This window comes from Lagopus muta, chromosome 2, assembly GCF_023343835.1.
Source record: "Lagopus muta isolate bLagMut1 chromosome 2, bLagMut1 primary, whole genome shotgun sequence".
NCBI lineage: Eukaryota > Metazoa > Chordata > Aves > Galliformes > Phasianidae > Lagopus > Lagopus muta.
The window spans coordinates 106,360,637-106,373,504 of NC_064434.1; the positions used below are offsets into that span (position 1 = coordinate 106,360,637).

Below are 12,868 nucleotides of genomic sequence, written 5' to 3' on the forward strand. Positions count from 1 at the left end.
GTTTTTGTCCCCTCCCAGCTCCTCGGGCTCTTTGCTGCAAATGGCCTTGGCTTTGTGCAACACTGCTTAGCAGCAGCTACAAACATCAGTGTGTTATCAACACTGTTTTTCTCCTACAATCAAAACACAGCATCGTACCAGACACTCTGAAGTAAATCATTCCATCCCAGCTGAAACTAGGACAATAACCTGCCTCCAAACAATTGTTTCTAACAGTAAGAGTCTAGATGAAAATGACCTTCACTGTGGGAGGGGTGGAAAAAAAACAAACAGTAGACTAGTGCCTTCCAGTCATCTTAAAAACAGATGCATTACAAATGTGGAATTTGCTGCTTCGTTACTATCCAAATTAGAACATTTAGGGGAGAGGTCAAGATTCAGAATGGGGGGAAATATGAATATTTAAAGGTTAAATAAATTCTCAACCGTCATCTTCTCCAATTTACTGGAGAGTAATATAGCTAAACAACACAGCTGCCTGCTCTGATCTGTAATCTAAACTTGCATGCTCACAGAAGGAGATGAGTGGTTTATTCTGGCTCAGTAAAACGAGAAATGAAGATGAGATCCACCAACATCAGCAACTCCTAGTGCACAGTAATGCAATACCTAACACACAGCCAATGCAGAGCTTGATCAGTGCTAGCTGCATCACACAAATACCCACTACACAACACAACCCCAAGGAGGCAGCTAGGAGGACCATTCCCCTGTTACACTGCTTTCTGAAAGACCCCTAAATGGAAGGACTAGTTACTGAGAAGCATTCAGTTCAGAATCCAGTCTAGAATGAGCTGGAAAGAAAAGCAAATTGACCTGAAAATACTGACTTGTCCACTCACAATAACAACAAATGGTAACGTGATGAAAATTCAAACCAACAGATTTGTTCCACAGTAACACACGGTCAGTAAATAAATTTTGAACAGGAACAAAATGAACTCTACCTTCTTCTTTGCTCATTGCCCTCTGACCCTGGCTGCTGACAGAGTCTCCATCTCTCTGATGCTTCTGACTAAGCCTTACATACAGGGCTTTCTGCATTGCTGGAAGGAAATCTGGTACATTAATGGCTGGTTTATGGCCCATATGACCACCCATACAGTCTGACTCGCTTCCACCTTGATGAGACTCTTGAGCCATGAGGTGAGCCTGGTGATCTGTAAATTCTCCATGCCATGTTCCATCTGCAGTACAAAAAAACAAAGCAGTCAGCAGCTACTCTGAGCAGGCTTCCACAGCAAAGCAGTTAAAACACCATAAAGCAAAATTAATGGGATGTATTGCACGACTGGAAGGCGTCAGCTGAAAATAAATATATGGTGAAGATTTTAAAGGAGGTGTGGCTCTACAATTCTTCCCCCTGCTCAGCACTGAAGCCACAATGATTCAACGCTGTAGTGCTACAAACCACCACATCAAGGAACAACAATTCTTAAAGGTCCTTACCACCAGAGTTATTTGCTGGCTGGAAGTTATGCACAGCTTGATGAGAATAGTAATTGTCATAGAAATCAGCCGGGTTCTGAATAGGCTCATAATTCATATTCGGCTGTCGTTCACCAGGCATCTGCTGGTACTGCGGCCCCGGAGGACAATGATTATCTCTTGGCATGTTCACCATATGTCCTTGAACTCCAGGGGCATTGTAAGAGCCACCAAGGCCTGGTGGTGTCAGAGGAGGACCGCCTTGCTGTCCTTGCATAGGCATGCCGCTCTGGTTCTGCGGTCCCAGAAAGCCTGGTGGGACGCCCTGCATAGGAGGACTCTGCGGCATTCCTTGAGGCCCTGCACACGGGTGATGTCCAGGAGAACCTGGGTGCATTGGTGGTCCGTTATGTCCTTGTGGCATGCCAGGTCCAGGCCCTGGGCTCGAGCCTGGGTTATACATATGCTGAGAATGCGGGTCATTTCCCTGAAATGGTGGTCTAGGTGGTGATGAGCTGTTGTAGAAGGTTGGTGGCCTGTAAGCAGAAAAAAACTTAATGAATCAAATTCTGCACCTATCACAACCAACAGCCTGCTAGCTATTTCCTCTCTCTTCACTCTTACAGATGTCTGTGCACACTCACTGGGTCTCAGTAAGTCTTTGGTCAAGAGCTGAACATGTAAAGCTTGTAGGAGGAGACAGAACTGGGAGACTGAACTTTGCTCAGCTTGCAAACTGGGACAGACAAGGCAGGCACAGAGTCAGAACGAGAGCCAAAGGAGTAGCTTTCTGACAGGTCAAGGCTCAGCAAGTAATCCTTTCAAGGAGAGCATTAAGTAAATAACTGATAGCCCGCGTTTAACAAATAATTAACTTAGCAATGTACTTAGGAGTATACACTTCTGATGGAAATAAAGAGTGCTTTATGCATTTATGTAGCCACATCCTAAGGAGAATTCTACAGAAGATGCAAAAACCTACTTTTTTCCAATTTTGTGTGCTAAATCCACAGTGGGCTTCACAACAATTTCAAAGAGAGATGGTATTTTCTTATAATCTCCTGAGGGATCTTGATAATTCTCTATATCGGACTCAGAAAATGGATATTGCTCAGCTGGGGTGGGCAGCAGTCCGACACCCGGTGGTGGCTTAGGGAGAGGAACTATGCCACGCTTTCTGAGCTCCTCCAGTTCCTTCTCATCTTCATTTTGTGGTTCCTCCTCATTATTCAAAACCTACAACAAAGTAACACAGCAAACAGCTTGTGAGTTTATAGTCACCAGTGGACAACTGTACAGAAGTCCATTTCTGTCACAGAGTCACTTTAAGTGACATAAATGACTTATTTTAGAATTCATCATACTTTTTAGGGTTACATTTGCATCATTTCTCTGATAAGACCCACGATATGGTAACTGTTTCAGTAACTACTTAGCACAAAGGTCAGTATTCCACGAATCATGCAAGGGAGGCATCTCATTCCTTTCTCCACCCAGATGAGATCTAGCCTCTGGGTCGGTGAAGGAGGCAACATAAAAGTCACACTCCTTGTTACACAATGCAGAAAGGGAGTCAGAAAGAATTTATGATTACAAACAAAAGCTGTGAAATTAAACCAGTCTAACACAGCAGAAAAATAACTGGTGGCAAGAGGGAACCTGTTGCATGGGACCGAGCCACAGACTTGCAGTGCTAAACAGCAACAGGGAAGTTTTAACACTGCTTTTGTATCGCATCGCATTTCCCCAGAACCCCCTGGAAATTTCCAGGACTATCCCCCATTCTTTTTGGGAACAAAGCTCGTGCTTACAGACTGCAAACTGCTCACCTTATCCAGCAGCTCTTTTGTTTCTGCAGTCAGGGGTGCATGAGAAAATTTGCACTTATCTCCTTGATAACATTTTGCTCCTGTGTGGTAAAACTTGCAAGGGAATTCATGTAAGCAATATGTTAAGGACTCCTAACAAAGGCTAATGATGAGTTTGCACTGTGACACGTGTATGAAACTCAGCTGTCAGTTGTTCTTCAGTTCTACAGGAACACTTAATCTTTCCAAAACAGTATCTTAATAATTTTGAAAGCTAACAACCAACTTACCTTTTAGATTCATTTGTCATTCTACTAATAATTATCCCACTGTCACCTTAACATTGTTTTTGACTTGACTATGATAAAAAAGAATAAACAAAGCTAGAACACAGCAGAGATTAAAAAATACACAGCTATAAGAGTATATAAAATACAGGGATAAACACATCATATTTTCTCCTCCCATTTGAGCAAAGAAATTATTTTCCTCTAGTACATCTACACAGAAGTTGGTATAGACTTTTAAGAAGAGACACGGCCACCCTCTAAAATCATTTATGTGAATTAGGAGTAAATACAAACAGCTGCTTGAGTTCAAGTATTTTTTTAAAGGATATTGTGCAAATAAATGCAGTTCTCTCCTTTGGTGCAATAACCCTGTATGTAAAACTTGCAGATTTCCTTCTTCTTCTCTATCTCTGCATCATGATCAAATTTACACTGCTCTCCCTATAAATAAGAAGAGAAACACGTTATCAGTCCGAAATGCTGAGCAGTTCAATTTCACATCTCAAGCATCCTCCTTCACCGAATTTAAGCTTTTCATAATTGCTAACACAGGATTATATTGTAAGTATGCACCTAAAGAAAATCTGAACAGGGGAAGTGGGACACAGAGAGACAACTGCTGAATCTGGGTTCCAAATACCACATTTGGTGGTGACAGGAAAAAAAAAAGCTGATCCTACTGTACCAGTTGTCTCCTCTGTTCCCATCTAGCAATTAGCATTAAAAAGACATTTAAACCAATCCCTAATCAAAGGTATTTCACATGTAGACAACAGTGCACTTCATCAGTAAACCTGATTCTGTTTTAACAGCACATGAGATAACCATGAAGTCCAATAAGCAAAGCATTTTACTCTTAGCACGTAGGACATCAAGCTGCCAACCCTGGCACTCTAGGGTTAATCTGCTATAGAGGTTTTTTTTTGTACATTCTTTGTAGTGTATTTCTCTTGAAAATAATTAAGTTATTTCAACTACTTGTTTTACAACTGAAGGTGGCAGCAAATACTCATCTCACTGAGCACAACATCCTCAAATACAGAACGCCAGCAAAACGCCTTCGTTTCATTTGCCCCCTCAATTGGGAGAAAAGCACACTGATTTTCACCCTTAATTTCACAATACAGAAAAGCAACAGAACACGTTCTATCAGGACATACAAGGAAAAGCTAGATGAAATGGTGCACTCACTTATTTGAGAAGCACGGAGTGGGATTTGTAACTGACTGAACTATTCTGACAGCACAGGATTCAACTTCACAGCAGCGTAAGCTTCAAAATGAAGCAATAGCAAAGTTCTAATGCAATAACAGGCTGCCTTGCTAGGGATTTTGCTTGACAGCTGACTGCTCTGAATAGGATTCTCTTCTTTCTGTTGCCTTCCACTTGCTGGCTGAAGGAAGATGACTTCAATTCTTTGGTAAGGGAACTATTACTACAACCTCACTTTTTACAGAGAGAAATAATTCAGCATAATTAAGCAATTTCTTCACTGATTCAAAATTACTGGTAGCACAAAACACAGAAATAATCTACTACATTCAGAAATCATTGACTATCTGCAGATTCCATACTTGCAAAACTTGTTACATATTTACAGAAGAGACACTGCCAGTGTAAGTTTATAATGCTATCAAAGACATTTTTGCTGCATATATTAGCAAGCAGACACAATCACTTGTTAGGATAGTCATAACCCTAAGGTGTAACAGAGGGGATATTTTGCCACAAGCACTTCTGTTAGCATTTATCTATAAAGATGTAAAACAGAGGCAGTCAAAACACAGCTTCAACCTACGAGTTTTCCTTGCATCAGCTGAAGTAAAAAAAGCACAGTGCATCTTCTCCCCTCCCTCACACCACAGAAGCAGGCTGACAAGACACAGTGCACATTTACCTTAATACATCTCCCTTCAAGGAAATATTTACAAATTTGTTTGCCTTTGTGTTCCACTGTGTGCTGATTGATGAATTCCTGACTCATATTAACCCATTTCTTCACTGGTTTGCCATCCTGTAAGAAAAATGAACATTCTGCTGATGTTTACTTATCTAGTGAAACTGAAAGAAATGTTAAGAGCATATTTGGAGCAGCAGCTAGCCCACAGTGTGACTGGCTACACCAGGATTAAGTTCTTAATACTACACCCACAGCTCAAAGTAAAGGTAAACACACATACCTTTTCTTAGTGCTTTAAAACTGAGTTTTACACTCTTTTGCAAATATAATCAGATCAGAAATTTCTTACAACACAACAGATGTGAGTTCAGTGAATGGACACAACATCTCACGCTTCATCTGGAAAAGCTAAAGAGCAGGGCTGACTCATGGCTACCAACTAAGTCAAGTGTCCCCTGCCTCAGGGCACCTCTGCACAAGGCTTTGGGAAGCACCTCTGTGTCCTATCACCATGTCAAATAAGTAACCCTCAGTTGCACAACGGCCCAAATGCAATAATTCCCATTTTCCTCTCAAATCATGCAGTGTTTGCTGCCCGTTGGCACACCATAAGTCAGCCTTCAATCTTCATCAGTCCATTTGGTAAGCACATTGATTAACAGCTGGCATTTCTATCCTACAGACAGGTATCAGAAAGATGACACTGTTCTAGACGCCCTGCTCCAGCACTGTGTGCCCAGGCCCAAACCACCACTCGGTTTTCACCTTCCTCTGCCCTTCTGGATCCAAACTGCATGATGCTTTGCAACAGAGTTGCTCCCCCATGTGACGAGTGGGAAGACTTTGGGCATGTAAGTGCTACTGACAACCCACCAGCACTTCTGGGAAGAGAGCAAGCAAAGAGGATTGAATAGCAGCTCAGGTGTTGCATGACCTGCTAGCATTCCTCTTGATGCTGAGGACATTCTGAATTGTCAACCTGCTTACCTTCACAGCTCCTTCACAAGTCCATTGCTATCAAATCCTTATTAACCATGTTACCACCACGCATGGTGTTACGTCCAAATGAGTCAATTTACTGTTTTTAGTAGTTCAACAACTCTTTAACTGAATATGAAGTATTGCCTGTACCACTCAGGAGCTGAACAATCAGACCTCTGGTCTACCTCCGTAGCCATAAGGCTATGTTTAGCCAATCCTTCCCCTCTACTCCCTTCTCACATGATTCTGATGCCTTTTTTGCAACACAGGATAGTCATCTATTGATCTGGAGGGGAATCAGGCTTTTCCAATGGCAGACTTCTACAAAATTGAGCAGGGATCTGACTGCTGAGTAGGAACTTCTGACATGGAATAGCTATGCTTCTCCACTGCAATTGGACTGGAAACGTGAACATCAGTTCACTGGGCAAATTACACAACATCACAAAACACTGACACTGCTTAATGGATTCAGTGACATTCAGAAGCAGACATCATCAAGTTGGATCAGCTAAGATCTGTTCTCTATTCTGAATGCATTAAACTCGGAGAAATCTCAGCTGTTTGTTTCACTCAAAGTTTTGAATCTAATACCTGCTCCCCTTCAAGATGAACTCCGATATCAGATGAAAACAATTTCCCAAGTCTTTCTGGAGGCACTGAAAACCAGTGACCACCAAACACCTCAAAAAACTTGAAACAGTGGCTCAAGGAAGATTGAAATACTCCAACTGAGCACTGTGACAACTGCGGTTCTCCATCAGAGGAGTCTCAGCTAAATGAAAGCCAAGGTATGGATCTCTCCTTTTCCACTATTAGCTATGAAAGGAAGAAGAATCCTTCACGAATCAGAATAAAAACTGGCAAAAGCTGTGAAGGTAGCCCTTTTTTCTTTTTTTTACTGAAAAAGCTGAGATGAATCAATAGTAGCAAAATGCCACCTTTCAGAAAGTTAATATTTAAGTCAATATGCCATTCATAACCAAAGATATTCTATTTTTTTATTATTATTGCCAAGAAAATGATCTATCAGCTGAAGTTATCAGCTGTACTTTTTACATCTAGTGCAGGAAAATTCAAGTAAAGGGATTTAACTTTCCTAGAGAAGAGAACAAGCAAAAAACCACACAGCCATAAATACACTTCTGTTAAAGCAAGACACCCAGGCATTTGAAACAACTGCATTAGAAGCTTAATTCCACATACCTCATGAAAGCCATCAGACCCTTTATTGCCCCCTCTTCCTCTTCCACGATCCTTGCGCTTCAATTTCTTTTGCATTCCACGTCCTCTTCCAACCCCATAATTATTACCTCGCTGAGAAATACCTGAAACACAGCAGCAACCTTTTAAAATGCCCTCCAAAAGTACAGCTATCTAGAGACATCCAATGCAGACAAACATAAAGCCAAATATCTTTTTGCAATCTGAATTCCTAAATGCTATCTTGAATCACGAGTTGGCAGGTAGAACTACATCAATGGTAACTCTGTGCAACTGCCTGCTCTTTGGAAAGCTCTTCAAATCAACAGCAGGCTGACAAAGTGCACACACAATTAATCCCCTTCAAAGAAGCTTCTCACAACTGGAAGTGCAGAGATGATTTCAAACAAGCCCAAATACTTGAAACATTTTGTGCCATTTGGGCACTTTCTGAACACAGAACTCATCAGTACAGCTGACACCCAGGTGTGCACACGTATCTGAAAGCATGAAAGGAGCCAAAGGCCATAACCTAACGGGACAGAATATCTTTGAATATGATAACACTCCGCTGTCTGGAAGTTTCAGGGTGGTAATTTTCCAGCTATCAGCACACCATGAGTCATGGTCAGAACTAAAAACACTGAGACAGAGTTTCTATCTACTTTTGTAATCCATTTAAAACCAAAGAAAACAAGTTCTGTAGATGTCACACCTGCTGCAGGTGGAAGCCACCCTCCACAGCAAGGCTGCAACTTGCAAAGACAGAGATCTTGAAGCAGTACCACCAAACAGTATGGGAAACAAACATTTTTTGGTCTCAGTTAAGCAGATTCTGCCAAACTTTTGTGAGTTTACTTGGTTCTGAACCAAAAAAAAGACAAAAGATTGTCACAAAAGTAAGGAAAGAAAGCTTTCTACCTTCCTACAAAATGGCATCTTCCCTGCAAACTAGTAAGATACGTACACACTCATAGGAAACCCTGCTCAGATTTTGTGTGGCAGATAAATAAAGGGAGAAAATTATTCAAGCTGAATCAATGGTTTCCATAAATGCTATTGGTGGCAACTTTTTATCTCACACAAAAACCAAAGCAGTGCCATTTTTCCAGATGGTAGATCAGGATACCTGTGCAATAAGTGTAAGTGGCACGTGCTGTCTCCCTCACCTAACCTTCCATGCCCCAAGACAACAAATAGAAACAAGAAGATGAGGGAGTCCAAAAGATGAGGGAGTTCAAGGTCTCCTCATAGCAGAGGCAGAGATGTAAGCTGGCTCAATGAACTGCACTACAATGTTATGACCAGACACCAAATGAAAGGTGCAAGTGAAAATGCTTGCATGATTATGTTTGTGTCACACGTAAGTAAAAGCAGCATGACTCTTTCTGAAGTATGTTTCTGCAGAGAAGCACTTCCTCATGGCCTTTGGATCAGTCCAGCTTTGAAAAGGAAAAGAAGTTGAGAAAAGAAAAGGATCATAGCACACTTACGGGGCATACTGATAAACTTAGGCACTCATCAAAATTTTGAGGTACCTTAAGCAGACTTGTATGTATTTTTGGCCTAAGCCACATTTTGGAATTCACAGGTCACATATTCTTTTCTTCACCCTTTCATGAACTCCACCAGAAAGGCACTTCACAGCTGTATGATTTCTTAGTCTGGCAGTCACACAATTGAGATCTTGTCTGTTTGTTTTTAAACAGGTTATTTATTTACTATTGACACGTTACCCAACGCTTACTTTTGTCCCTCAGTAAAGGCAGAAGTGCACCCATACAATATTATTCCTTCTCAGTAAACAGCATGCCACATCCTGATGAGAGGCTGCAAGCCCAATGGAGAGCCACTGCTGGCAGCTCTCCTCACACACCTCTCAACACAAACATTCTGAAATGACACAGGACACAACTGCTACCACCACCAACACTAACAGCTAACAATTCAAATCATCTTACCTTTCTGGATCCCTTTCATCCCCTGTTTTTTCACTGGTTCTTTCATAAACGGAGGTCCTAAATCGCTACTGGAGGTCTCTTTAGCTTGCCTGTATTGTTTGAGCTGATCGGCAAAATCTTCATCTTTTTCCTCCTCGTTATAATTACCAAAGTTCTCATCACTGTAATGACTGTAGTCATCATACTCCTTACTCTTTACATTCTTTTTATGTTGCATTTTCTGTGAACTCATGTAATTTCCAGATACGTGTCCATGCTGCACGAAAGGGATTGCATTGTTTAGAACCAGCTCAATATTTCAGACACCACCCCTCCAAACTGCCCTACAAAAACAATTGCTTTTATGCTGCTATACTGTCATGCTGACCACACATCTGCACAAACAAGCATTAATAACAGTGAAAATCAGTTATCCTGTAAAAATTAGTACTTTTGACTCGGAATGCATATAGGGAAAAGGTTTTGTTTGTGTGATTCTGTGATTCTGTGAACAGAACAGCATCAGCATTTATACTCCAGAACGTTTCTCAGAGGGACTGACAGAGAATTTTCATGTACACAATCCTTTGCATTCTGAGTGGTTTTCTTCTAAAAACAAACAGAAGGTAGTACAGCATGAGGAAAAAATAGGTAAGTGCTTAGAACGTGCTCAGAAAAACATTGTATATTGAGATCCTCACAGCTGAGCTTAGGTATGTAAGAATACACAGTGGCACTCGTGTTTCAAGAATTCCTTTAACTATGTTACTACAGACAATATAATATGCAGTTTCAAGCTTTTCACACTTAGTTTGGAGGCTTTGTACTGATAGCATATGTCAGCAAGATTCTTTAATGCTTGTTTTGCTGGAATTTGAGAAGTTACTGGACATTTGTCAAGAAGCAAAGCTGATTAGAGACTGGTGGAGACTGCAAGCGAGCTGCTTCTTGGAACTCAGGCTACTTCGGTGTATGGAGTAAAACAATTTGAAGAGTATCCACTCAGGACTGCAACAAAAATCCTGTGTTGGCATTAATAACAAAGCTCTCTCTTAGTAACAGCAGGCAGAATTAGAATTCAACTTGTTAAAACCAATATACAAATGGTTCATTAGAACCATGGTGAGAATTCCATCTTTCCCTTCGTGACCTGCATCTCCTGATCATGTTGGACACACATGATACAATCTGTTCCGCCCCCATCAGTCAGGATGAAATACTCCTTAAGGCCACTCCCAAGCCAGTACTGTCCCTTCTCCAGTTTCAGCAGACAGCATTTTCAGCTCACTAATAAATCAAGCTCATTTGGAGTTTTCTGGAATGGTTTCAGGCTAAAAGGAAAGCATCCCTTCCTCTGAAGTAATGCAGTTCCATCAAGCCTCCAGCTCCTCTGTCTCACTTGTCAAGAACGGCATTTTATTTCACCCTGTGGTCCAGGAGAGCTGTTGAGCTGCGCAGACCGAGAAAAGCCAGGACAAACTGAGCTATCAGAAAGCAGCACCCATTCTAGAAACTTCAAGGTGACTTTTCAAGAACCTCTTTCCTCTTTGTACAATCCAAATCCAACGTAGCTTTAATTACCTCCGCACAGCAGAAAACTTGTATCAAATTTGTTTACATCACCTACATTTAAGCTCCAGATGATGCTTTACATCTTCCACTCAGAGGACATGAGAACTATATGCATTGTCTGAAGCTGTGAGAAGGGGCACTGTGATCAAATCAGCTTTCAAAAACTGCATCTTTGACATCAGCATTTTCATATGCATGCCCAAATAAAGACATGAGACATCAGCTCAAAGAAGCACTACCTGACTGAACGAAGAATCATAATCTCTGTATGAAGAACTGCTACTTTTTTTATGCGATCTTTCTGTACGTTCAATATCAGAGTCATGGCTGTAGTCTGAACTGTCATCACTGGAAGGAGAGTTATGCTGAAAAAAACAAACAGAAGAAAACAGCTGTTTAAAATGCTGTTATATAATTTATTATGCAACTGGTCTGCTGCATAGTAACTTAAAGGGAGCACTAAACCTGTATATAAAAACATTTTCTTAACTGTCCTCAACCTCTGCCTCTAGGGGAGACCAAAGAAAACACATTCTTTGATGACCCACTCTCTTTATCAGAGAAAGAGATCTGATCCTATGAGGCTTTTGCACGAAAACACAGAGGGTTATGTGGTTACACTGGGTTACATCAGTTTCCCATGGGTCTGCCTCCGAGCCCTACTTCTTTGCAACATAGTTGAGATGCTGCTGGAAGGCTAAAAGAAATCTTGGAGAGGGCTAAAAACTTGCACATGACCAAAGAACAGATTAGCACTCAATTTCTGCTGAGAGAAAAGAGCATTAGTTCATACCAGGTGCACTTAGATGTACAGTTTTGCAGAAGATTTAGAGGGACAACGAGTTGTACACAAATCAATGGTAATTCTTCTGCCACTCTCCTCAAAACCATACCAGAATTCTACAGTGCTGTGATTTTTAGTCAATGACAAGTGAGTTTAATTTTTTAGGTGAAAAATCCCCCGCATCTACTTCAGAACCAATTCAAATGTACATTATACACATCATCTTAATGAAGTTAATGAAGAATTCACCCACCTAGCATGAGATCTTGCATTTCCATAAATACAGTAATTACCTGAACAAACAGAATTGAGCAAGGAAGCTCACTCCCTACTGCTCAGCTACCATCACCCTTGCTGATAGTAAACAAGCATCCAATGAAGATGTGTATCACAAAACTACAGTTAGACTCAATCTGATTTTGTTTTTCTTTAAAAAGTCAATGACACGCATGCATTTGAATTAGAAACTCACTTGTTAGCTTTGCCTATCATCTGGAATGTGCTATAGCTTGATTATTTAATGATTTACGATCTCTCACCCCACACAAACTCATGAAACACATGAACATGCACTGCCATGTGTCAAAAGTCTACTTAAACAAATCCTCCAAGGCTGAAATGCACCATTAAGACAGGAAACTCAAAACAAGCAGAGTCCAACGACTGTCTGTATAGTAATGCTGTTTTCAGACGACTTCTCTAACTCCCTGGATTCTTGTCTAAACCTGGAAAGCTGCTATTAAAATAAGCACTTCCATTTCTTGGTTTGCAGTTCCTGACCTTGTGTTTATCCCGTCTTCTCCTTTTGGACTTTTTCTTTTCTTTTTCTTTTTTGCGTTTCTTCCGTGATTTTCTGTGTCCTTTCTCATTTTTCTGTTTATCATCTTTTGAACCATGTTCTTTCACATCTTCATAAGCTGCATCGTCTATTTCACCATCCTCAAGCTCTCCATCTTCTCTGT

General features: G+C 41.0%; 1 protein-coding gene across 1 annotated transcript in view; it reads right to left on the bottom strand.

The window, feature by feature from the left end:
- Nucleotides 1-12,868, bottom strand: part of ZC3H6 (zinc finger CCCH-type containing 6) — a 28,867-nt gene that overhangs the window by 2,708 nt on the left and 13,291 nt on the right. Inside the window, exons 2-11 of the mRNA XM_048934825.1 lie at nucleotides 12,687-12,864; nucleotides 11,362-11,487; nucleotides 9,572-9,827; nucleotides 7,614-7,735; nucleotides 5,424-5,540; nucleotides 3,854-3,967; nucleotides 3,258-3,365; nucleotides 2,411-2,664; nucleotides 1,450-1,964; nucleotides 948-1,187 (exon numbers count right to left, since the gene is read on the bottom strand). Of these exons, the coding sequence (XP_048790782.1) occupies nucleotides 948-1,187; nucleotides 1,450-1,964; nucleotides 2,411-2,664; nucleotides 3,258-3,365; nucleotides 3,854-3,967; nucleotides 5,424-5,540; nucleotides 7,614-7,735; nucleotides 9,572-9,827; nucleotides 11,362-11,487; nucleotides 12,687-12,864 (2,030 nt within the window). The remainder of the gene's footprint in view (nucleotides 1-947; nucleotides 1,188-1,449; nucleotides 1,965-2,410; nucleotides 2,665-3,257; nucleotides 3,366-3,853; nucleotides 3,968-5,423; nucleotides 5,541-7,613; nucleotides 7,736-9,571; nucleotides 9,828-11,361; nucleotides 11,488-12,686; nucleotides 12,865-12,868) is intronic.